Source organism: Mobula hypostoma, chromosome 10, assembly GCF_963921235.1.
Source record: "Mobula hypostoma chromosome 10, sMobHyp1.1, whole genome shotgun sequence".
Classification (NCBI taxonomy): Eukaryota; Metazoa; Chordata; class Chondrichthyes; order Myliobatiformes; family Myliobatidae; genus Mobula; species Mobula hypostoma.
Genome location: NC_086106.1, coordinates 77,802,986 through 77,828,891, shown reverse-complemented (window position 1 = coordinate 77,828,891; position 25,906 = coordinate 77,802,986). Strand labels below are relative to the sequence as shown.

At 38.9% G+C, this 25,906-nt stretch overlaps 2 protein-coding genes across 4 annotated transcripts in view; both read right to left on the bottom strand.

The window, feature by feature from the left end:
• Nucleotides 1-8,286, bottom strand: part of LOC134353340 (transmembrane gamma-carboxyglutamic acid protein 3) — a 43,472-nt gene extending 35,186 nt beyond the window's left edge. The window contains exon 1 of one of the 2 annotated variants that reach the window (XM_063061370.1): nucleotides 7,812-8,286. The gene's annotated coding sequence lies outside the window, so the exon portion shown is untranslated. Of the gene's footprint in view, nucleotides 1-7,004; nucleotides 7,016-7,811 lie in introns of those variants that run through there. The other variant, XM_063061372.1, reaches the window with a different exon arrangement.
• A 2,461-nt stretch (nucleotides 8,287-10,747) lies between these two features.
• Nucleotides 10,748-25,906, bottom strand: part of pla2g12a (phospholipase A2, group XIIA) — a 31,685-nt gene continuing 16,526 nt past the window's right edge. For both annotated transcript variants that reach the window (XM_063060653.1, XM_063060655.1), the window contains exons 4-5: nucleotides 21,133-21,298; nucleotides 10,748-18,529 (exon numbers count right to left, since the gene is read on the bottom strand). In XM_063060653.1, the coding sequence (XP_062916723.1) occupies nucleotides 18,411-18,529; nucleotides 21,133-21,298 (285 nt within the window). In that variant the 3' untranslated portion in view covers nucleotides 10,748-18,410. The remainder of the gene's footprint in view (nucleotides 18,530-21,132; nucleotides 21,299-25,906) is intronic.

The window sequence follows — 25,906 nt, the reverse complement described above, 5'->3', positions numbered from 1 at the left end:
ACTTCTAAATGCATAAATTGTCATTTATGTGTAAAGGCTAATTTGTAGATGTGTTCAGTCATCAAGTCAAAGATAATCTTTTTAGGGTACATAGTATTCCACATCCAGTCTGTGAACAACATTTTCACCTAAACACCAATGCGCCATCTATCAGCCACTTTCAAGGAATGATCTCAAACACAGCTAATTTACCTCATTAGTAATACCCACCCTTAACATAATTCATATGTGATGTAGAATCAAAAAAAAGACAGAGCCATGGAATGCAAATAGAGACCATTTGGCCTCGAAGTGGCTCAGAAGTTACTGCTGCTTCAGAGCTCCAGGGACACAGACTTAATCGCTCAGAGCTTGCACTCCATGACTGCATTGGTTTCGTCTAAATGTTCCAGTTTCCCCCTGCATCCCAAGGTTAACTGCCTCCTGTAAGTGACCTTTTATTGTAGGTTAATGGCAAAAAAATGGCTTTAAATGTAAATTGATGGGCATGTGTAAGAGGGAATAATTTGTAGGGTTAGAAGGACATATGTGAAAAGCAAATGGTTTAATGGGCTTGCTCCCAAGGAGCCAACATGGATACAATGGGCCAAAATGGCCTCCTCCTTTGTCTGTACAAGATAAAATTGATTCTGTTAGGTTCTGAAGAAACATTTAATTGGTTCTGTTCATCAATCATCTGATTTTATTGCCTAATCCTTCAAGTTTCTCAAGCAATACATATAAAACACTGGATGAACTCAGCAAGTCAAGCAGAAATAGGCAAATATTCCCCTGTTATTTATTGGAGGGGAATAAACAGCCAATGCTTTGGGCTGAGACCCTTCATTAGGACTGGAAAGGAAGGGGGCAGAAGCCAGATGGGAAAGGAGGAGGAGTATGAGTGGGCAGGTGACAGGTGAGACCAAGCGAGAGGGGAAAATCGGGTGGGTGGGGGAGGAAGGATGAATTACTCTTCATGGTGCTCGGATGTAGCTGTCTTGTCACACTCTAGTTCCCCCGAACTGGAACATCTAATGATTAAGTGCCGACCATTCTACTTAGCAAGATACGAATTCACCTCCATGATCCTGACTGCAGTTTACATACTGCCAAAGGCCAATGTTAAGCAGGCACTCAAAGTACTGAGTGCCATGATCAGCAAACAAGAATCAGCCTACCCCAACACCTTTCAAATCACTGCCAGGGCCTTCAACCAGGCTTGTTTGAAGAAATCTCTGCCCAAGTATCATCAACATGTCATCTGCAGCACAAGGTGTCCCAACATACTCAACCAATGTTATACTAAAATTAGGAATGTCTACCATTTGATCCCTAGACCTCATTTCGCGAAATTTAATCATCTGGCTGTCCTCCTTCCTGCATACAGGCAGAGGCTAAATAGCAAGGCTCCAGAGGTAAGGACAACAAAGAGATGATGTGAGGCAGAGAAGCTGCCACAAGATTGCTTTGGGGCTGTGTTCAAGGTCTCTGAGGATCTGAATGAATACACCACAGGCCATGGTCGTCACAGGCTTTATAAAAACAATCATAAGACAAGTGTGTCCCCACAAAATCATTCAGTCTTCCCTAACCAGAGGCCTTGGATGAACCAGGAGACCTGCAATCTGCTGAAGTACAGATGAATGGTGTTCAGGTCTGGCGACCAAATAAAATACAAGAGGTCCAGGTACGACCTCCGGAAATCAATCTCAAATGTGAAGTGGTAGTTCCAAACTAAACTTAAATCAATGAAGGATGCTCAACAGCTGTGGGAGGGTTTGAATGCTATTACCTCCAACAAAATAACACCAACTGGAACAGTCAACATAGGTGACAAAGTTCCACTCCCGGAGGAGTGCAATGTCTTTTGTGCTCACTTTGACTGTCAAAATTTGGAAGCACCTTCACAAACTCTCACAGACCCCGACAACCTTGTGATTTCAATCTCTGAGGCCGACGTGAGAGCATTCTTCAGGAGGGTGAACCCAAGGAAAACATCCAGCCCAGACAGGGCACCTGGCCAAGTACTATGTCTTATGGTCTTAAAGACTTGTGCTGATCAACTGGCTGGTGTTTTCACTGCTATCTTTAATTTCTTGCTTTGTCAGTCTGAGGTACCCACTTGCTTCAAGCAGGCTTCAGTTATACTTCTGCCCAAGAAGAACGTGGTAAGCTGACTCAATGACCATCATCCAGTAGTACTTGCATCCACTCTGGTGAAGTGCTTTGAGAGGTTGGTGATGAAACACATGAACTCCAGCCTGAGAGGTGCTTGGGATCGATGCCAGTTTGCCTACTGTCACAACATGTCAACAGCTGATGCCTTTTCATCAGCTCTCAGCCCTGGAACTTCTGGATAATGACTTACATCAGGATAATCTTCATTCACTATAGCTCCGCATTCAATAATATCATCCCCTCAAAACTAATTAATAAGCTCCAAGATCCAAGCCTCAATACCTCTGTGTGCAACTGCATCCTCGATTTCCACACTTGTAAACCCTAGTCAGCTACTGGCAACAACATTTTCTCTATAATCACCATCAGCACAGATATACCACCAGGCTGTGTGCGAGCCCCTTGCTCTACGTGCTTTATATTCATGATTGTGAAGCCAAGCACAGTTCCAATGACATATTTAAGTTTACTGACAACACTACTGCCGTTAGACAAATCAAAAGTAGTGACAAATCAGGATTTCGGATGGAGGTTAAAAATCTGGCTGAGTGGTGCCACCATAACAACCTCTCACTCAACGTCAGCAAGACCAAGTAACTGAAACAGAAGATCCATGAACAAGTTCGTAGTGGGGGATCAGAGGTAGACAGGGTCAACAACTTTACATTCATAAGTGTTATCATTTCAGAGGATCAGTCCTGGGTCCAGCACGTAAATACCGTTACAAAGAAAGCATGGCAGTACCCTGATTTTCTGAGAAGTTTACGTAGTTTCAGCATGTCATCTAAAATTTGGACAAACTTCTATAAATGTGCGGTGGAGAGTATATTGACCGGTGACATCACAGCTTAGTGTGAAAACACCAATGCCCTTGAATGGAAAATCATACAAAAAACAAGTAATGGATACAGCTCAGTCCATCATAGATAAACCCTAAACCCTCCTCACCAGTGAGCACAGCTACATGGAGCGGTGCTACAGGAAAGCAATATCCATCATCAGGGATCCCCACCATCCAAGCTATGCTCTCTTCTTACTGCTGCCATCAGGAAGGAGGTACAGGAGCCTCAGGACCCATGCCACCAGCTTCAGGAACTGTTATTACCCCTCAACTATCAGGCTCTTGAACCAGAGGGGGATAACTTCACTCACCCCAGCACTAAACTAATCCCAGAGCCTATGGACTCACGTTCAAGAACTCTTCCTCTCATGTTCTCAATATGCATTGCTTATTTTATTTATTATGTATTTTTCTTTTTGTATTTGCAGTTTGTTGTCTTTTGCACATTGGTTGTTTGTTTTGTCTTGCTGTTTGTGTTTTTTTCACTGATTTTATTGTGTCTCTTTGTATCTACTGTGAATGCCCACAAGAAAATAAATCTCAGGGTTGCATATGATGTCATACATGTACTTCGATAATAAATTTACTTTGAACTTTTCAGAATCAGAATCAGGCTTATTATCACCGGCATGTGACGTGAAATTTGTTAATTTAGCAGCAGCAGTACAATGCAATACGTAATCTAGCAGAGAGAAAAATAATAATAAATAAAACATAATAAATAACGTATATTGAATAAATTTAAAAACATGCAAAAACAGAAATACTGTATTTTTTTTTAAAAAGTGAGGTAGTGTAGATGCTGCCTCACCTTCAGAGTTCCTTTGTTGTTTTGTGTGTGCTGCTCCAGATTTCCAGCATCTGCAGAATCTCTTATTTATTATTTGCTCCTTCAAATTTTTGTTTTCCAACAATGTATCCAATTCCATTTTGTAAATGAATCCCATATTTGCTACCACCACCCTTTCATGAAATGTACTGTAGATCATGACAACCTGGTGAACTGAAAAGACTGCCAAATTTCCCCGCTTCTTTTGCCAACTATTATAGAGTTATGTAGAAAAGAAACAGGCCCTTCAGCCCATCTAGTCCATACCAACCAAAGTGCCTACCTGAGTTAGCTCAACATCCCTCTAAACTTTTCCTGTCCATGTACTTTTAGAAATGTCTTTTCAATATTGTAATTGTACCCATTTCTACCACTTCCTCGGGCAGTTTGCTCCATATACCAACCATCTCCTGTGTGAAAAAATTATATTCAAGTACCCACCTCCCTCACCTTACACTAGTATCCTCTGATTATCAACATCACTCATTAGGTATTTTTCCCTTTAGTGAAGAAATAGGGAACTAATCACAGTAAACTATTTTCCACCATAAATAAATACTGTCTATTTAAATTTGAAAAGTACATCCAGAATATCTGTTTCTTCAAATAGCTGACCTTTAGACTTATTATAGGAGTAGAATTCTAACCATAAATACATGCCACTGAACAAAGGCAAAGTCAACTTTTCATAACATGGATAACTTTTTGACTCTGGTCGGCGGATCAGTAAGAGACACTAAACAATATTGTCTATGAGAAAATGAAAACCGCCATAGAATGCAGGAAAAAATATATAATAAGATGAAAACCAGCTTTACACTTTAAGTATTCAGCATAAGAATGAACACACTTCAAAAGGACACTGAAAAGCAATATGATTCTTGCTTTTTTTTAAACCATAAAGGCAGGCCCAAAGAATCTAAACAATTGTTCTTCCTGTAGTTTTCTCATTTTCTAAATATTGAAAAATCACACTGAAATGTCAGCGTCCTCATAAGTTAACCTGTGGCTCACCCAATGCGTGTTCAAGAAAAGTTAAGCTGGTAATTTGATTCAGATTGGTTAAAGTAGTATTATGACCAGATTCAATCATATTTTGACCACTGAATCATGTCAACATAATTCACTGGATAACAAGAAAAGAGAAGACTGGTTAGGTTGTTCCTAACTGTAACAAGTCAGCTCACCAATAAAATCTACAACATCCTTCAATGACTTTTCTAATTTTAGTCACTGGGAAAACCAAGAGAGTTGAAAACTCATCCATTTCTTCTGTAAGTAAAATATTTAGTGTAGCTCGAATTTTATAATCATGGAAATCAAAACTGGGAATCTAGATGCAGAGGGGCAGGTGGGAGAGGAAATCATAGGTAAAGCATAGAAAGCTGAGGCCAACATGAACGTGCGGATTAATGCATAGAATACAGCTCTCACTTTCTGAGTATACCATTAAGCTAACCCGATTCCTTAATATCAAAAAATACTCTTAGACATAATTCTCACAGTACTGATCTATTCTTTTGCCCTGTAGTTATTTCCTCCTTCCTTATCCATAATAATTGCTTTGATCTTCTTCCCTCTACAATTAATCCGGTCTAAATTCCTTTGTTCTTCTACACTACAATTTATCTCTACATATTCTCAAAATGTGGTCAAGGATCAGCAAAAAAAATCCAAGTGTGTCTCAGACCACTCACTACTTCAGCATCTCCAGGTTTCTAAGATCACCTTCAGCAATGTCAAAGATATTCCATGTGATACTAGTACTGCTTACCAGTGCCTAGAATTTCCATATGGTCAATAACTACAAGCTGTGATAATGCTTTCAACTTCCATCCCACTCAGCATTTTTCTTCTATCAGTTCCTCCTTCTGTACATCACCAATAGCTGTTAACCCTATCCTTGACCCATTCTCATTCCCTAATTACATCCTAATTTTGTCAAAAATTACACAAGATCAGTTGGAGACTTTTCTACATTAAACTTTTCTCGGGCTTCCAGCTGGGTACAGGTATCGATTTTAACTTACGTTTTGATGACAAATTCCTTCATCTTCAGAGATGATGCCTAGGCATGTGTAGCTCAGCAGCATAGGGATCATCCCTGGTGAAAATGGCAGAGTTTGTCATCAAAACATCGGTTCAAATTGATACCTGTACCCAGCTGGAAGCCTGAGTAGAGTTTATTCGTCATATACACTGGGAAAGCGCTAGATCCTTTCTCACCTTTTCTACATCGCCAGTACAATCTTAAATTCTTTTCTTCCATCATTTCCCTCTCAGGCTCTGATTTAAGTCATCCTCCTTACTTAAGTTATGAAGGTTATGGGAGTAGTATCTTTCTTCTCTATCTATCCAGCTGAACCCAAAAAAAAAAATCACAAATTTATTAAAGCCTTTTCCAACCATGAGCCAAGTTTCGGAACTCATCCAAGTCCATCACTAAGACAAACTGCTTTCCTCTTTTGAATGCAAGTTATCTACTTAATGACCAATCTTATTGTTTCTATGCAGTCAATATCCTGTGTTCAATTTCTCTAATATCATCCTAACCCCACCAATATGAAATACACACAAAACTGCAACAGATTTTAAAATGTTTCCACACTGATCCTCAATACTTGGATGCCTCCCACACAGAATCATTTTCAAGTTCTCTAAGCTCCTCTTCAAAGTTCAAGGTAAAATTTGTGATCAAAGTACATATATGTCACTATATACTTTGAAATTAATTTCTCGTGGGCATTCACAGTAAATAAAAAGAAACAGGAAAGAACAATGATAAACTGCATGCAACAAAGGCAAATAACCAGTGTGCAAAAGACAACAAATTGTGTAAATACTAAAAGAAAAAAATGATAATAATGAGCAATAAATATTGAGAAAATTAGTTGTAGAGTCCTTGAAAGTGAGTCCATTGGCTGTGGAAGCAGTTCAATGCTGGGTGAATGAAGTGATCCACTCTGATTCAAGTGCCTTATGGTTGAGGGGTAGTAACTGTTCCTGAACCCCTGGTGATGCGGGTCCTGTACGTTCTTCTTGATGGCAACAGCGAGAAAGGAGCATGGCCTGGACGGTGGGGGTCCTTGATATTGGATGCAGCCTTCCTGCCACAGCACTCCTTGCAGATTCCATCCGATCACATACACTCCATATGTCCAATCTCTCAGATCCTACCTTACTATCTCTCTACCCCACGGCCTCCTCATCTCCTCAATCCTGGCACACCTTGCTTCCTTCCCCTTAACATCCGACCTCCACCTCTGCAGCTAGACTCAATGAAAGCCTTAAGATTTGGTACCTAATGGGAGAATCGCAACACAACGACCTCGAAAATAAAATTACGTTGTTATTAATTCCATACATTTTACTGGAGTTATGCACGCTGGAATTTGTTACATTTTTTAAACGAATAAAAATAAAGCTTAATTCACACCGTAATATAGAAGTGTAGATAATACCAAAGCGTATTCGATCAGAGCTTCGAGAACCACCCACAAATCTACCATAGCTACACTGCAGAAATGTGAAAAGGGGAATAAAATCTTCAGTTAAATATGTTATGGCAAGGGAAATTACACTAAAAGCAGCGGAAAAAATGCAATGACAATCCCGGAAAATGAAAACTGAACACTCACGGCTGATCAACAGTGTGAATGTTTGCTCTACTTAAGGTTTCTTATTAAAAGGTTTAAGACTTCAACAATTATGTATAGGGAATAGCAGCTGATTAAATTTAGATTGCTGAAGGCATAAATCATTTCACTCTTAAATATTACACAGGGTTTCCATGGAAACGGGAATGTGAGGGCGGAAAGAAGAAGGTACCAAGTGAGTGATGCTGCAGCAAAATAATCATCATCTAAAGGACACACCTTGGAAATACCCTCAGCTGAATCGTTTACAAGCTTTAAAGATAAATAAAATAGCCCTTAGACTTTAATTAATGAAACCAAAAGAGGGCCAGACACAGACAGTACGTACCTCACACGTCACGTCTTTAAATGCGTTCCGAGCAAACCCCGCACCACAGCCACAGCTCCGTGCAACTTACAGTGCTGGCACCAGCACCCCGCCTATCTTCCTTGATTGACGGATATTTTAGCCACACACACAACAGTCCCGGTCCATCCGCCAATCACTATTACAGATTGAGTCCAGTCGTTAATCAAGTTTGGTTTGCTCACTCAGCCTTGCCGTGAGGGGTGCTGGAACTTGTAGTTTATCTATAGGAATGACTCACTGACGCCTTTTCTTTAAAAAAACACAAAAAATTAACGCCGAGCCCGCCTCCAGACTCAAATCGTAAGCTTTTTAAAAAAGTTCCTCTGGGGGCTGTCGACGGTGACCACGCCTTATATCCGGATTAAAGCCAGCCTGCCGAAATTCTGCGGCGTGCAGCCCCCACCCTTCCTACCAGCAGATAGTTGTGTCAGTGGAATCACACCAGCTAGCTACACGAAATGGGAATGCAACACCTACGCACCCCTCGGTATCCTTGGAAACAGCTGCTCACGGGCACTTTGATACATCACGACTTTGTAAAACTTGGCTGAATGTCAGGGTAATTCAGTGCATTTAATTTAAATTGAAGACAAGCACACCTGATTGATTACTTAATCTTACAGAGGTAGTATTTCTTACAATAAATTGAGAGGTAAAGTTATTTAAATTTGTAAGAACCACTAATGTGGGTTAAATTGAGTTCGACTGGAGGAAAGTACTATCCAATTTGTGATTAGGGAATGAATTAGGTAGTGGGCTATAACGAACAGAACTAACGAGAATCATGCGTGCACTCACTGCTGATTGGAGTGGCGAATTTAAAAGGGATTGACTGTAAGGTTGGGAGAAAAAATAAATGTTAAAAGTCGAATACATTTGGCGTCAGGAAAATGAAATTGTATTTATGTCTGGTTAGGCACAAAGTGAAATGCTGCGTGCTTCGATTTTCAGGTCACTATGTAATTTAAAAAATATCAATGCTTGTGAGAACTATTTTTCATTAATCTTCAGGATAAAATACAGCTTTCATATAGGGACACCAGATCGACATAATCACAAACTTCTTGTGGTAAAAAGGTGTGCAGGATGGGCGAGACAAATGGTTATTCTTTTCTGGGCAAAAATACTGTAAATGTCAAAAACGTGAAATCAAATTGTAAAGCGTTAGAAATAAGAAGCTAGTCAGGCAGCATCTGTTGATATAGAAACGGTTAACATTACCAGGTCTAAGATCTTCCATCTAATAGAAATGTGGGATGGACCGTCCAAGTCCTTGCTGACCATGGATCACTCATTCTTAGATTTTGTTCTCCTCACATTCCCATCAACACTCTCTCTGATTAATCAACACATTAGGAGCAAACTTATGGTGACCAATTAATGTACCAATCTACTTAATTCTGGGGTGTGAGACGAAATATTGGCTGTGTTTGACTTCTACCTTTTACTAAGTTGTAGAGATGGTGAAAATAGCTGGAATTCCTCTGGGAGCATGGAAACCAAGAGGGAAGAAAATGAAAGTTTAATAGCAACTGATTTGGCTGGGGCAGATGCAAGTAGAAAATCAGAAAGCAGAAATTTAAATCAAAAAGGGAATACTAGAAGTAATCAGCAGGTCGTGTGAAGTCCATGAGCAAAGAAAAACTACTTTTGATGACTTTTCATTAGAAGTGTGCTGCTCTGACACAAATTAGAAAGGGTGGTAACATTGAAGTAACAGTTTTAGCTAAGTCTTAAGGGCTGTAATGTGGCCAGTATTTCTCAAATTTATGGGTTAGACCTCATTGAAACTGTGTAATAGGCCAAAGACAGATATATGAGTAGGAGTGAGATTCCGAATTAAGACCTTGATGACTCAATATTGAATTCAACAGTTTCACATAGTTTGTTTACCAGTTTGTATATGACCTGACCAGTTCTGCTGTGAAGTTAGCCATTTGTAATATTAACTAAGTTTTCCCTTTCCACACTGCCTGATCTTCTGGCATTTCTATCATCCTCCTTTTGGTTCACTTCAGCAACATATTGATATTTATTTCAGTTTTAAATTGCCACTTTGTAATCAGTTGGCTCAGCAACCTTGGCATCACTACATCTAAGATATTTCTTTTTGTCCCATCTACCTCTCCACCCCACCACTGTAACATAAACTTGTTTGAGAACTTTTCCAGTTCCACTGCTGTGTCTCTTTCAAAAGATGCTGCCTGACCTATTGAATGTTTCCAGCATTTTCTATTCCTACTAAAATGCCTTCTGAAAATCTAGAACCATCCTCTAGCTGAGAAAATTCTACTTCAGACCCTGCATAATCCTCACCTTAAACATTTGTTCTTTTATATCCCTGCCATGGAGTAATTGTTGAGATGTGGACATGGGAAAGAATTTTGTAAATTTAATATGAGTATTGGAAATGGATAAAATAATGGGCCTTGTGCAGTACAAATCACAAGGCTTTGATGGAAAAGAAATTGCAGGTGCCAAAGTTCTCTTGTTTTTAGAACTGTCTGAGGAATGGAAAATTGCAAGTATGACATTATTTAAGTAGGAATGAGATGAGGAAGCACTTTTCCAAACAGAGATAACACTGGGTCAATTTAAATAATCAAGATCAAAATCGATAGACTTAAGGCAAATGACAATATTCAAAGATTGATAAATGTTATTGAGATACAGACTGCACACAATTTAATAGACTGAGATCTGAATGGTCTACTATTATTTTAGACCAGATCCATCACTGAATGGATGCATACTAAATGCTTCTAAACTGACATAAGCTTAGGTGTCAAGAGACCACAGTGGTTAATAGTTAATGCTTCCTCATGCTTTTTAAATAAGTCCAAGGATTCATTATAAAATTTTCTTTTAAATTCCTGCAGCATCTTGGAAGTGACAAATTATTTGTTGGATAATTTTAGGCCATTCAATATCTCAATGCATGTAGCCATTTCCTGAGCATTATTTTCACTGATATCCCTAAAGTAAATCTAGGAGTTGATGTGTTATACTTGGTTCAAAGTTAAAACATCATAATATTGGCAAATTATGAGAAACATAACTGGATAAAACAACACATATTTATTATTATTACATACTGGATGCTTTATCAGTGTACTTTTAGTGAACTTTCTCATTAATTGAAAATTAAATCAGAACAGTTTGATGCATTACTTCAAAGTTGAGTTGTGTCCATATTAGTAAAAAAGGCGATTCAAACATTTTGTACCCCTTAAGATACTGTAGTGTACCTTTATGGAAACCATAGAATAACCTATTATCCTTTGGACTGGTAAATTCCAAAGTACAGTATTAGAAATTAAATTTCATGAATGTCTCAATGCCTGTAGCTCATTAAGTGCACCAAACACCGCAACCAGCTTTAAGCTGAAAGGTACCATTTTTGTATCCCAGTACTGCTGTTTGTCATGGCATCTTGAGTAATTGTGAACTATTTTTCAAGTTAGTTTCTCATTTTAAGTTGTTAAACTATTTGTAACATTTTTTTCGAAGTGCTTTATTTTTGCGCCAGCTTTTGACTGAGTTTGATAACTGCCAGGCAACATTGACACACTATATTCTCATTATCTTAGTGTGAGTGTGTAAGTAGTTTAACAATTTCTTCCAGAGTTGCTCTGTAAGTTACAATTTGCCACAATTTGCACCGCTGCACCTCTGCCCTCATATTTTTTTTTTGCCACCTCCACACAAGTTTCAAGAAATTTCTGCTCTTGTACTCTTAATACAAATTGAACTCATTGCAAAGGTTAGGCCTGATTGTTAACTGTTCTTTATATTGTTAACCAAGGGATTTATGTTTCTGAAATGCTATATATCTATATGCCCCCAAAAGGGAATACTGTAAATTAAACTCTAGTTTCATTCCTCATGCAGTAAATTATTTCTGTTTAAATAATGGTAAAGAGGAATGCAGAAAAGGAAATAGGCCCCATCCTTCAACAAGTCCCAGGTGTCCCATATTTCTTGAGATTTACACTTGCATTCCATTTCCCCACTCTTGCTTATCCATATTTTGGCTACCCTTTGCTGGTTTCTAAAACTATCTCAGTCCTTCGGTTTATTATTTATCTTGGAACTTCTTTTCAATATAACTACAGCATTCTTTAAACTCCATTTATCCTCAGTTAGATTACTTTTAATGAGAATGAGTAGAGTTTAAAAATCAGAATATGATGAAAGAGTGAAATTAGAATGAGTAAATCAACAAGAAATACTGGAACTTAAGAGGTTTAATGAGCAAAAAATAGTAAGGAGCAGAGATTTTCATCTTAGAAGCTAATACAACAGAAATCATCATGAGGAGAAAATAACTATGTTAACTGAAAGAAGAAATAAGTCTTTAACTATATGAAATTTGAAAACAAATGTTTTAATCTAATTTTCAAATTAACCTCACATCTGGACTAACTGAAGACCATAGCCACTCAGAAATCATCACTTTATGCATACTCTTCCCTTCTTTTCTTTTTTTGTTACTCCATTCCACTTTCTGATCTTTGCAGCCAAGACCATTCTTCGCTACTGTCCTTACATGAAAGGTTATTATCACTATAGTAATTTTTCCATCCAATTTTCCAGCACTTTTCCGTCTTACCTGTCCTTTCATCAGGTCAAATATTCCAGCATCATTAGTTCCCAGCCTTCGTCAGTGTGTAGCTCTATCTACTTTATCGCTATTATATCAAATCACACCACTGTTAATATTTCACTGATAATATCATTCATTAATTTTTCACGAATATTTTTCACTACAGGAAGGATGTGGAAGCCATAGAAATGGTGCAGAGATTTACAAGGATGTTGCCTGGGTTGGGGAGCATATCTTATGAGAATAGGTTGAGTGAACTCGGCCTTTTCTCCTTGGAGTGATGAAGGATGAGAGGTGACCTAATAGAGGTGTATAAGATGATGAGAGGTATTGATCGTCTGGATAGTCAGAGGCTTTTTCCCCAGGGCTGAAATGGTTGCCACGAGAGGACACAGGTTTAAGGTGCTGGGGAGTAGGTACAGAGATGTCAGGAGTAAGTTTTTTACTCAGAGTGGTGAGTGCATGGAATGGGTTGCCGACAATGCCACCTCGGATATGATAGGGTCTTTTAAGAGACTTTTGGATAGGTACATGGAGCTTAGAAAAATAGAGGGCTATAGGTTAAGTCTAGTAATTTCTAAGGTAGGGACACGTTCGGCACAACTTGTGGGCCGAAGGGCCTGTATTGTGCTGTAGGTTTTCTATGTTTCTATGAATATACTAATTAACTTGTTGTCCTGTTGGTGAGTGTCAGGGAACAGGAGTGAATGCCATTGCTGTTAGAAGGGGAAAGGTGCTAGGCAAACTCAAAGGTCTTAAGGTGGATGTCACCTGGACCAGATGGACTACATCCCAGAGTACTGAGAGAGGTTGCTGAAGAGATAATGGATGCATTAGTGATGATCTTTCAAGAATCACTTGATTCTGGTATGGTTCTGGAAGAAAGGAAAATTGCAACTCTTTAAGAAGAGAGAAAGACAAAAGAGAGGAAATTATAGGCCAGTTAGCCTAACCTCAGTGTTTGGGAAAGTGGTGGAGTCCATTATTAAAAATGAGGTTTCAGGGTACTTGGATCCTAATGATAAAAATAAGTCAAAGTCAGCATGGCTTCTGTAGACATTTCACATTGCTTCTCAATGATTTAGATAATGGAATTGATGGCTTTGTGGCAAAGTTCGCGGATGATACAAAGATAGGTGGAGGGGCAGGTAGTGATGTGATTGCAGTAGGACTTACACAAATTGAAAAAATGGGCAAAAAAGTGGCAGATGGAATATAGTGTTGGGAAATATATGATAATGCATTTTGGTAAAAGGAATAATAGTGCAGATTATTATGTAAATGGGGAGAAAATTCAAACATCAGAGCTGCATGTGACGTGAAATTTGCTAACTTATCAGCAACAGTTCAATGCAATACATAATCTAGCAGAGAAAAAATAAAATAGTAATAAATAAACAAGTAAATCAATTACGTACATTGAATAGATTTTAAGAAAGTGCAAAAACAAAAATAGAGTATATTAAAAAAAAGTGAGGTAGTGTCCAAAGATTCAATGTCCATCCAGGAATCGGATGGCAGAGGGGAGGAAGTTGTTCCTGAATCGCTGAGTATGTGGCTTCAGGCCTCTGTACCTCCTACCTGATGGTAACAGTGAGAAAAGGGTCTGTGGTAAAGGTGGCAAATGCAATGTTGGCATTTGTTTCAAGGGGAATAGAATATAAAAACAAGGAGATAATGCTGAAGCTTTATAAGACACTAGTCAGGCTGCACCTGGATTATTGTCAACAGTTTTGGGCCCCTTTCTCAGAAAGGATGTATAGTCTTTGGAGAGGGTCTAGAAGAGGTTCACGAGGATGGATCTGGAAATGAAGGGGTTAACATATAAGGAGTGTTTGGCAGCTTTGGGCCTGTAGTCATTAGAATTTAGAAGTGTGAGTGCGTGTGTGTGTGGTCTCTTTGAAATCTACTGAATGTTGAAAGGACTAAATAAGGTGGATGTGGAGAGGATGTTTCTACTGGTGGGGTGGGGGCACAGCCTCAAAATTGAGGGGCGACCTTTTAGAACAGAAGTAGGAAATAATTTTTTTTAGCCAAAGAGTGGTGAACCTGTGGAATGCTCTGCCACAGATTGCAGTTGATACCAAGTCCGTGGATGTATTTAAGGCAGAAGTTGATAGATTCCTGATTAATTGGGGCATCACGGTATATGGCGAAAGGGCAGGTGTAAGGGGTTAAATGGGATCCGGGATCAGCCGTGATGAAACAGCAGAACGGACTCAATGGACTGAATGGCCTCATTCTGCTCCTATGTCTTATGGTAGCTATTATTTTTTTACCTCAACAGATAGATGCAGAGTCTCTGGGAGAATTTTCAATAGATGTTTCATGTATTGGGGGGAGGAACGCAATTTTAATCCAAGTGTTTTCTCCAAAGATTGGCGAATTTCTATTCATGGTTGACTTTGAAATGAAACTAATTGAAAGTGTACCCTTATGGAGGTACCCTGCACAGGTTGACTCTGTGGTTAAGAAGACATAGAGTGCATTGGCCTTCATCAATCGTGGGACTGAGTTTAAGAGCCGAGGGGTAATGTTGCAGCTATACAGGACCCTGGTCCTATCTGTTTCAGCAGGAATATTTTGAAGTGCCATAGAGCTCACCATCAAAAAAGCCTATGTGCATTATCTCAAATTACTTTCTGAATAACTAATTAGAAAAAATTGTATTCAGTTACTTATGAATTTTAGAAAAAGTATGAAATAGTGCAAACTCTACATATTTCGACTCATGTCACCATCAAAATCCTAGAGAACAGCCACAATATTCTGTTTGCTGTACCTTTAATGGGACATTTAACTTTCTGTTCACACCATTTTGTGTGTGTTGTTCATACAAGTGTAATGTTTCCATGGCTCTTGTCAGAAAGAAGGCAGTTCTCACAATGTAATGACTAAAAGATATTCTTCAAGCACTATTGCCGATGAACTGATAATTTACTTCATTGGTGAATTCTGCTGCACTGAGTAGTAGCTCATGTAATTTATTTACATAATCAGCAATTACTCTTCCAAATAACCATAAAGTAAAATTCTACACATAGAGGAATAACTCCACAGTTCAAGCAGCATATGTATAAGAAGATTTAGTATTTCAGATGTAAAATATAAGGTGTATAAGATGATGAGAGGCATTGATCGTGTGGATAGTCAGAGGCTTTTACTCAGGGCTGAAATGGATAACATGAGAAGACACAGTTTTACGGTGCTTGGAAGTAGGGTCAGGGGAGATGCCAGGGCTAAGTTTTTTACGCAGAGAGTGGTGAGTGTGTGGAATGGGCTGCCGGCAACGGTGGTGGAGGCGGATACAATAGGGTCTTTTAAGAGGCTCCTGGATAGGTACATCGAGCTTAGAAAAATAGAGGGCTATGGGTAACCCGAGATAATTTCTAAATTAAGTACATGTTCGACACAGCATTGTGGGCCAAAGGGCCTGTATTGTGCTGTAGGTTTTCTATGTTTCTAAAATATGTGGGTATACTCTGCAGGTCAGGTAGCATTTGTGGAGAAGGAAAGTTAACATTTCAGGTCAATGGCCTTATATCTGAATTTTTAAAAGTTAGTAATACAACAAAGAAAAAGTTGCAGAGAAAGTTAGTGGGTGTAGCTGCATTGGGAGAGAGATGGTGAAACTGGGAAAAAATTGAGCATCAAAATCAGTGGTAGTAATTGCACCCAAGCATTTAGTGAAGAGGTAATAGAGACACTACTATAGATATCTAATAATTCATTAGTAAAATGTGTAATATCCAAGGACTAGTGGAGAGTGAGGAGGATCTGGAGAATTAATATCAATGGTAAGAGAGATTAATAGGTATCCTTATTAGTATGGAGAGCAGATGATTATTTAGAAATGTTAAGTATAATAATGAAGTTAACACAAATTTATAAATGTTTTACTTCATCATCCTTACTGAATTTTTGATGATAATGAAGAAAGTAGTAATAATATAGAGGATGTAAGTTTTCAAAAGGTCAATAGGGTAACACATCGCAGAACAATAAATAAAGACTGAGAATGGGGTGTCAATCTGGGTGTTCTGCAGCATGATTCACAAAAGGTCAGTAATCGGTTACAGCAAGTAATTCAGAAAGTTAACAGCATGTTATTATGCAAAAAGAATCAAATCCAGAAGTCCAACAGTTATGATTCTAATATAATTGTAAGTGATTACCTAGAATAATCTGTACAGTATTGGTCTCATGTAAGGATGTTAATGCAATTTGAAGTTTAGAGTTTTACTTGTCTGATATCTACAATATCAATAACCTTACAAAGAAAGTTTAGACAAGCTAGGCTTGTGCCTGCAGTATTCAGAAGATTAAGAGATCACTTGATTGAAATATAAGATTTTAAGGAGTTTTGACAGGTTGAAGGGAGAACTAGAAGATGAGTATACTGGTGACATCACTCCACAAGTCTCAGGATTATATGTTGAAGGTGGAGGCTGCTGTTGACAAATGTTTCAGATTGCTGGCCTTTCAAGCACTTACTGCATTTTGCCAAAGGCCTTAAATTGCAATCCAGATATCAATTTTATTGCCATCCGGGCAGCTATATAATTTGAATTCAGTTAATAACCTTAAATTTTAAAAGGATTATTACAATATTATCAGAATATCATAAAATTCTCTTCTTGTGCATTACTGTTTTCTTCCTTCAGGGGAGGAAATGCACACTGAATTATAACATAGTTCCTGACCCCCAACTCTGATATGTCCCTACAAATCACTCTGTTCACGAGAATTTCAACATGGATGATGAATGCAATATCACATATTGAAAAAAGACAAAGTAAAAAACTAATGAAGAGCAACTGATCTAAAATGTTTGTTGCTTTTTCTCTCCACAAATACTGTCTGACTTTCCAAATAAACAATTGCTAATGAAATGGTTTGGGGCATTTTTAAAATATGAAAGATGTTGCATTAAAAAAAACTTGCATCTTGAATTAAAAATAAAACAGCAGCAAAGAAAAATAAATTTGTATTTCCCCATCTTTCAAAAAGGGAATTAGAAATTGCAATTACATTTTACAAGCATAGATGTAAATCCTTTGAAAAGGGTATTGGAACCATGCACTGCACATGATAACATATTAAATTCAGAAAATGGTTCATCTGAAATGCATTTTCCTCTACATTTTATTATTCACAAGCTATCATACAATGATGAGGACCGGCCACAAATGTCATTTCTCCCAAAATGACAATATTCATGTCACAAATTAACATTACTCTATCCCCATAATTTGGGTTTCTAGCCAGTATAATCAGGTCAATCACTTGAAACCAAAACCCAGCTCTGCATCTTTCTCCACAGATACTGCCTGATGAGTTGAGTGTTCACAGGTTTCAATTCTGAGTATTCATAGAAGCAAGCCACCTATAGAATGTTAGTAAGTGTGAGAAGCTGGATTTACTGACACAATGCAAGACATACTTAGTTCTAATTAGCTTAATATTGATTTAAATTACCATTTATTATTTCTACAGCTGATTTTAAAGTCACAAAGCCCAGTATCATTTTCAAATAGGTCATGAGGCAGGATCACTCAATAACCTGCCAGTAGGCAGTGTATGGGACTGGTTTCTGTATTCAGTTTTTGGATTCTTCTTCTTGATGACATTTGCGAAGAAATGGGAGAATATAAAGAAGAACTTCACCAACGTTTAATGGCTTATCTCAGAAAAGATTAAATTCAGTGCAAGACCACAAACCTACAATATGCAGGACACTTGGGGTAAGATGTATTCTGGTATAGTAACTTGTAATAATTCAAATTTTAAATTATGTAAACATTTCATAGGAAAAACAATGAGCATTGTCTTTAAGATTGTTATGCAAAAAATGTTATTATAAATCTGACATAATTGAAGTTCTCCCAAGAAAACATAACATTTTCAAATCAATTGAGCACACTTAGTCCTTATTTCACACATTTAGTTTTCTCCCCCCCTCATTCTTCACTTCAAAGGTCGATTTTTTCTTCATAAGCGCACATGCACGAGGCCCTCTGACTGTCTAGGTAGGGTTTGCATCCTAAATGCATTACTGCATTGAAAAGCATTTCTACAGCATTCTCACAAGCTATGTAAAGAGAACAAAACAAAATTAGGTTTATTCCTTCGAAAAATTAGAATCATCAAGAAAATAAGTTTACCTTCATTATGTAGATGGAGATTTAAATAATTATATCTAGTTACTAGCTGTACAAAGTTTCCATGTGGACAAGATAGGGCTCAACATGAAGCCTTTCTCTTAAAAGTAACAACTGCTATTGGCACAACTTTTTTAACTCCTCAGAAGATGAGCACAAATGCTCATTGGTGTTAAAGCTCATTGAGCTTGCTTGTATTTGAAGATATGATGGCTGATTTGATCTTTCCTGCCTGATCTCCTTAACTTGATAGCCTCTGGTTTATAAAAAACATTCAAAAAATATACCAGCAAACTAATGGGTCCAAAGACCAACCAAATCTCCTAGTCTTGTATTCCAGATTTTAGAAGTGGCTGTAGAGATCCTGGATACATTATTTGTAATCTACCAGAATTATGTGGATTCTGGACAAGTCCCAGAGGATTGGAAAATCTTAAGTGTAAGGCCACTATTCATGAGAGGAAAACAGAAAGCAAGAAACTATAGACCAGATAACCTTGCATCTATCATTAGGAAAATGTTGGAATAAGGAGATAACAGCAGTACATTTAGAAAATTATCAATCAAATAGTCAACATCATTTTAAAAGAGATAAATAATGTTTGACAAAAATCCACCTGAAGGCAACAAAAATAACCAGTAAGGAGAAATAAACTTGTATAATGGTAAGCTAGCCAATAATATAAAAAGGGATACCGAAAGGCTTTTCAGATATATAAAGAGCAAAAGAGAGGCATGAGTGGATATCAGACACTGATAAATGATAATGCAGGGATAGTAATAGGGAACAAAGAAATGGTGGATGAACTGAGTAAGTAGTTTTGTTGGTCTTAGCGGTGGAAGACACCAGCAGCATGCCAGAAAAATCAAGAGTGGCAAGGGCAGAAGTGAGTATAGTTCCTATTACAAAGGAGAAGGGACTTGGGAAGCTGAAAGCTATGAAGATAAGTAAGTCACCAGGAGTTTACAGATGACTAGAAAATCACTGATGTCACTCCACTCTTTTAAGAAGGGGAGGAAGGCAAAAGACAGTAAATTGTGTACCAGTAAACCTCATTTCAGTGGTTGGCAAGATATTAAAGTCCATTATTTAATAAGGATGAGTCCATCATCCTTAATAATGGACTCTAATATCTTGTCAATCACTGAAATCAGGTTTTACTGGTCTATAATTTACTGTCAGATTAAGTCAGACTACTTGGAGCACATAATAAGATAGGCTAAAGTCAGCATGGTTTCCTTAAGGGAAATCTTGCCTTACAAATCTTTTGGAATTCTTTGAGGAAATAACAGACAGGAAAGACAAAGGGGCATCACTGGATGTTGTTTACTTGGATTTTCAGAAGGCCTTTGAGAAAGTGCTACACATGAGCCTGCTAAACAAGAGCCCATGATATTACAGGAAAGCTACTAGCTTGGACAGAAAATTGGCTGACTGACAAAAGGTGAAGAGTAGGAATAAAGGGGGCCTTTTCTGGTTGGCTGCCTATGACTAAGTGATGTTCCGTAGGGGCCAATCTTGGGCCTGCTGCTTTTCATGTTAATGACTTGCAAGACGGGGCTGATGACTTTGTGACCAGGTTTGCAGATGATACAAAAATAGGTGTTTTGTGGTTGGGTGGGGCCAGGTAGGGCTGAGGATGCAGGAAATTTGCAGACGACTTGCGCAGATTAGAAGAATGAGCAGAATGGCAGATGGAATACCATGTAGGTATATGTATGAACATGCATGTTGGTAGAAGGAATAAAGGTGTAAAATTATTTTGTAAATGGGGAGTGAATTCAGAAATTGGATCAGAAAAGGGTCTTGGGAGTCCAAGTGTAGAATTCCCTAAAGGGTAACTTGCAAATAAGGAAGGCAATTGCAGTTAGAATTCATTTCAAGAGGACGAGGACATAAAAGGAAGGATGTAATGCTGAGGCTTTACAAGGCATTGGTCAGACCACATTTGGAGTATTGTGAGCAGTTCTGCTTCCCATATCTAAGAAACGATGTGCTGCCATTGGAGAGGGTCCAAAGTTTACGAGAATTATCCTGGGAGTGAAAGGGTTAATGTACGAGGAGCATTTCATGTCTTTGGGCTTGTACTCGTTGGAGTTCAGACAAATGACGGAAGATCTTGTTGAAACCTACCAAATACTGAAATACCTAGACAGAGTGGATGTGGAGAAAATGTTTCCAGTAGTGGGAGAGTCTAGTATCCGGGGGGGGGGGGGGGGGAGAAATTTCTTCAGCTAGAAGCTGATGAATCTATGAAATTCACTGGCGAGATGGCTGTGGAGGCCAAGTCACTGGCCAATATTTAAAGCAGATTATGATAGGATCTTGATTAATTAGGGGCATCAAAGGTTATGGGGAAAAGGCAGGAAAATGGGGTTGAGAAGCAAAATAAATCAACCATAATTGAATGGTAGAGCAAATTTGATGGGCTAATTCTGCTCCAATTTCATGTGGTCTTACAATGTCAATGCTTCATGAGCTGTTACAAATTACAACTGAATGCAATGAGGAGCAGATGTTACCAACACTTACCCTGTACAGTTGCATCTATTCCTAATGTTTTCTGTACATTTCTGCAAATTGTTGAAAGGCAGTACTGAAATATTTCATCACAGTCCTGTTTAGAATTACCACAGGTATCATAACAACGATCATGTTGATTGCAGCACTTCGTCATGGAAGGAATTCCCACATCTAACTTCATAAAAATATACATGAACATTAGAAATTCAAAATCTTCAAAAGCTGTGTTCTAATCATGATAAAATCTGCATTCAGTTTTGGAATCAACACTACAAGTTTGCAGATGCTGGGGTTGATGTTTCAAAATTCTGGAGGAATTTCTTGATGTCTACTAGCATTGGTCACTGAAGAGTTTCTGGGGGCATATTTACAATCAATTTTTAGTTTTGGTTTATTCAACTAACTATTGCTTTTAAAGAAATTCCCTGCTACTCCATTCCTTCATCAATGGGGATGCACTTCCAAGAGGTTAGTGAGGTGATGTGTTTTGCAATGACTAAGAAGACTGGGACATACAGAACCCCAGGAAGGGTTCCCAGAAAGGGACATTGGTGTATATATCCAAAGATTTCTGAAAGTGGCAGCAAAGGTTTATACCGTGGTGAAGAGGACAAGAATCCTGAATGCCTACATTAGCCAGGGCACAGTACAAGAACGGGAAGGTACAGCTTTATAAACTAATGGTTAGGTCAAGCTAGATCAGAGTAAGCAGTTCTGATCACTGTACTATAAGAAGGACACAATTTCACTGGAGTGGGTAGAGAGGAGACACATCAGCATTTTGTCTATGATGACATATTTCAGTTGTGAAGCAAAATTGATTTCTTTGGAGGACAGGAGAGAGCAGTAGAGTCTAAGAACATAAGAAATAGGAGCAGGAGTAGGCCATCTGGCCCATCGAGCCTGCTCTGCCATACAATAAGATCATGGCTGATCTGGCCATGGATTCATCTCCACCTACCTGTCTTTTCCCCATAACCCTTAATTCCCCTACTATGCAAAAATCTATCCAACCTTGTCTTAAATATATTTACTGAGGTAGCCTCCACTGACTCATTTGGCAGAGAATTCCACAGATTCACCACTCTCTGGAAAAAGCAGTTTCACCTCAACTCCATCCTCAATCTACTCCAACAGCTTTTGAGGCTATGTCCCCTAGTTCTAGTCTCACCCACCAGTGGAAACAACTTTTCTGCCTCTATCTTAGATATCCCTTTCATAATTTTATATGTTTCTATAAGATCTCCTCGCATTCTTCTGATTCCAGTGAGTACAATCCTAGGCGACTCAATCTCTCCTCAGTCAAACCTCCTCATCACCAGGAATCAACCTGGTGAACCTCCTCTGCACTGCCTCCAAAGCCAGTATATCTTTTCTCAAGTAAGGAGACCAGAACTGCATGCAGTACTGCAGGTACGGCCTCACCAGTATCCTATACGGTTGCAGCATAACCTCCCTGCTCTTAAATTCAATCGCCCTAGCAATGAAGGCCAACATTCTATTTGCCTTCTTGATAGCCTGCTGCAGATTTTTACTATTTAAATAATAATCTGCTCTTTAATTTTTCCTTCCAAAGTGGATGACCTTGCATTTACCAACTTTGTACTCCACCTGCCAGACCCTTGCCAACTCATTTAACCTATCCTTATCTCTCTGCAGACTCTCCATATCTTCTGCACAACTTGCTTTTCCACTCAATTTTGTATCATCAGCAAACTTAGACACATTACACTTAGTAGAACTCAATGCTGTATACAAAGTAATGAGTGGCATAAGTAGGATAGATAGCAAGAATTTTGTATCCACAGCAGTGGTATCCACAACTGAAGGGCAAACATTTATGACAAGGGATTAGAAGGTTTAGAAGGAACCTTTTCACCCATGTGGTAGTTGAAAAGAACTGGGTAGATGGAAAAGGCAGAAGACTCGTAGTAGATTTATGTATTTAGACAAGCACTCTAATCACCAGGCAAAGAAGGCCACCTGCTGGAAAATGGGTATAGATGGGTATTTGATGGCCAAAAAAGACACGATGGCAAATAGGACCTGTACATCTCTCTCACTCCGAAACTCCAAGTGGAGCTTGAAAAAAGAAATTGGATTGAATGGCAAAACTAAAACTCTTGGAGTAACAAGATCGAATGTAAGAATCCTTTCTGTAAAAGAGGGAGGACATAACCATTTATGACAGAGTTCAGGGGTACTAAAACAGATGGACAATTTGGAAAAGAACATAAATATCAGCCTATGTAAATTTTGTTGGATTCCTGGAGCAGTTACTGAGAGAGAGTAATAATCAATATTATTCTCTATTGATTATTATTTGCTGCCCAAACTAAAGGTAAAATGTAATACAGAAGAAGAAATCTGAAGTCTTCATCACCCTTATGTGCCTGTTGGGAATTAAGTATATTGCTTGAAATAGAATAGCAGTATTGATCATTATCACAATAATTGAAACTGCATGGTTAAAAAAGTAATATGTGACTAGAACACAAAGGGCAAAGGCAATTGATACAAAGAGATATGTGACAATTTTTTTCCACTTCTCATCCTTTCAGGAGCTGCTTGTTGGGGTCTAGTTGTATGGACCCAAGCTATGATTCAGCATGTCTCTCAAGTGGCAGTTCTTTATGTATAAACTCAGACATGCTTATTCAGTCATAAGCTCAAGCTCAAATCATATTCTCTTTTTTATACAGATACTTTAAGGCAGACAGGAACTAGAAGCCTGGCTGATCTCCTTCCAAAAGCTTCAGATTCAAATGTATAAAAACCAATAGCTTATAAACAAATCTGAGGTTTTCCAATATTCATGGCTGAAGATAATGCATTTTTAAACAGAAGGTCATTAAGAGAACTTCTTACAATGAATGAGCTAAGGATATGCTGTACATGCAATACTGGTATCCTTCCTGGAGTGTTCCCTTAGTTTTTTTGCCTACAGGTTGTCTGCCGTGCTTTTTTCCTTTTTTGTTTCCACATCACAGATTGGGTGACTCCCAACACCCTCTTTGGTCATCATCTAAATGATATTGTTTCCAGCTGTTTGGCTCCTTCCCCAGTTCCTTATTGTTTACTGTGAGGAAAGAGACTCCCTTGATAATTTGATTGAACCTTTGAACAGTAATCCTCCTTAACCATAATTTACATTTATCAAACATCTTCAAACAATAAAAAAAGCCAAGATGTGTTTCAAGGGGAAGAATGGAATCAGCTAGAAAGGAAATACTTGGTGTTATCTAAAAACACAGAAATGCAACGTGGAACAGTTCATGTTCCAAGCCTTCCCTGGTAATGCTCCCCAATTCTTCCTCCATTACATTGACAACTGCATTGGCGCTGCTTCATGCATCTATGCTCAGTTCGTCAATTTCATCAACATTGTCTCTGACTTCCACCCTGCCCTTATATTAACTTGGTCCATTTCTGACACCTGTCTCCCCTTTCTGTCCCCATCCCTGGAGACAAGGTGTCAACTGACATCTTTTATAAACCTACTGATTCCCCACAGTTATCTTGACTATACCTCTCCTCACCCCATCTCCTGTAAAAATGCTATTTCCTTTTCTCAGTTCCATCATCTCCGCTACATCTGTTTTCTGGATGTAGCCTTCCTTTCCAGGACATCAGAGATGTCCTCCTTCAAAGAACAGGGTTTCCCTTCCTCCACCATTGACGCTGCCCTCACCCGCATCTCCATATCTTGAACATCCACACTCACCCCATCCTCCCGCAGCTTTAACAAGGATAGTTTCCTCTCGTCCTTAGCTATCACCCCATGAGCCTCTGCATACAACACATCATTCTTTGCAACTTCCACCATCCCCAAATGGACCCCAATACCAAAAATATCTTTACTTCCTCCCCCTCTCTCCGCTTTCTGCAGGGGTCAGTTCTTTGGTGATTCCCTTGTCCATTCTTCCCTCCCCACTAATCTTCCTGTCAATTGTCCCTGCAAGTGGCTTAAGTGTTTCACCTGCCCATTCACCTCCTCCCTCACCTCCATTCAGGGTCTCCAGGTGAGGCAACACTTATCCTGAAAATCTGCTGAGGTCATTTACTGTGTCTGGTGCTCCCGATGCAGCCTCCTCTACATAGGTGAGACCTCTCGTAAATTGGGGTGACCGCTTTGTCAGGCACCTCCGCCCCATCCGCCAAAAGCGGAACTCCCCAGTAGCCAAGCATTTTAATTCCAATTCTCATTCCATTTCAACATGGTGGTCCATGACCTCCTCTTGGGCCACAATGAGGCCACCCTCATGGTACAGGAGCAACACGTTATATTCTGTCTGGGTAGCCTCCAACTTGATGGCATGAATATCTATTTCTCCTTCCGCTATATACATACCCTCCCACTCTCCTCTTTTTGTACTGCCCACTCTGGCCTTTTACCTCTCTCACCTGCTCATCACCTCCTCCTGGGTACCCCCCTCTTCCCCTTTCTCCTACGGTCCACTCACCTCTCCTATCAGATTCCTTCCTCTCCAGCCCTTTACCTTTCCTACCCACCTGGCTTCACCTATCACCTTCTAGCTGTTCTCCTTTCCCTTCCCCCATGTATTTATTCAGATGTCTTCCCCCTTTCGTTCTCATCCCAAAGAAAGCCTCAGCCTGAAACATCAGCATTCATTTCCATAGATGCTGCTTGATGTGCAGGGTTCCTCCAGCATTATGTGAGCGTTGCTTTGGTTTTCCAGCATCTGCAGAATTTTTCGCAGTTTTAAAATATATTTGAGAAGGTTTCTGAAAGTTTAGGAAAGTAGCAAAGTAAATTGATTTA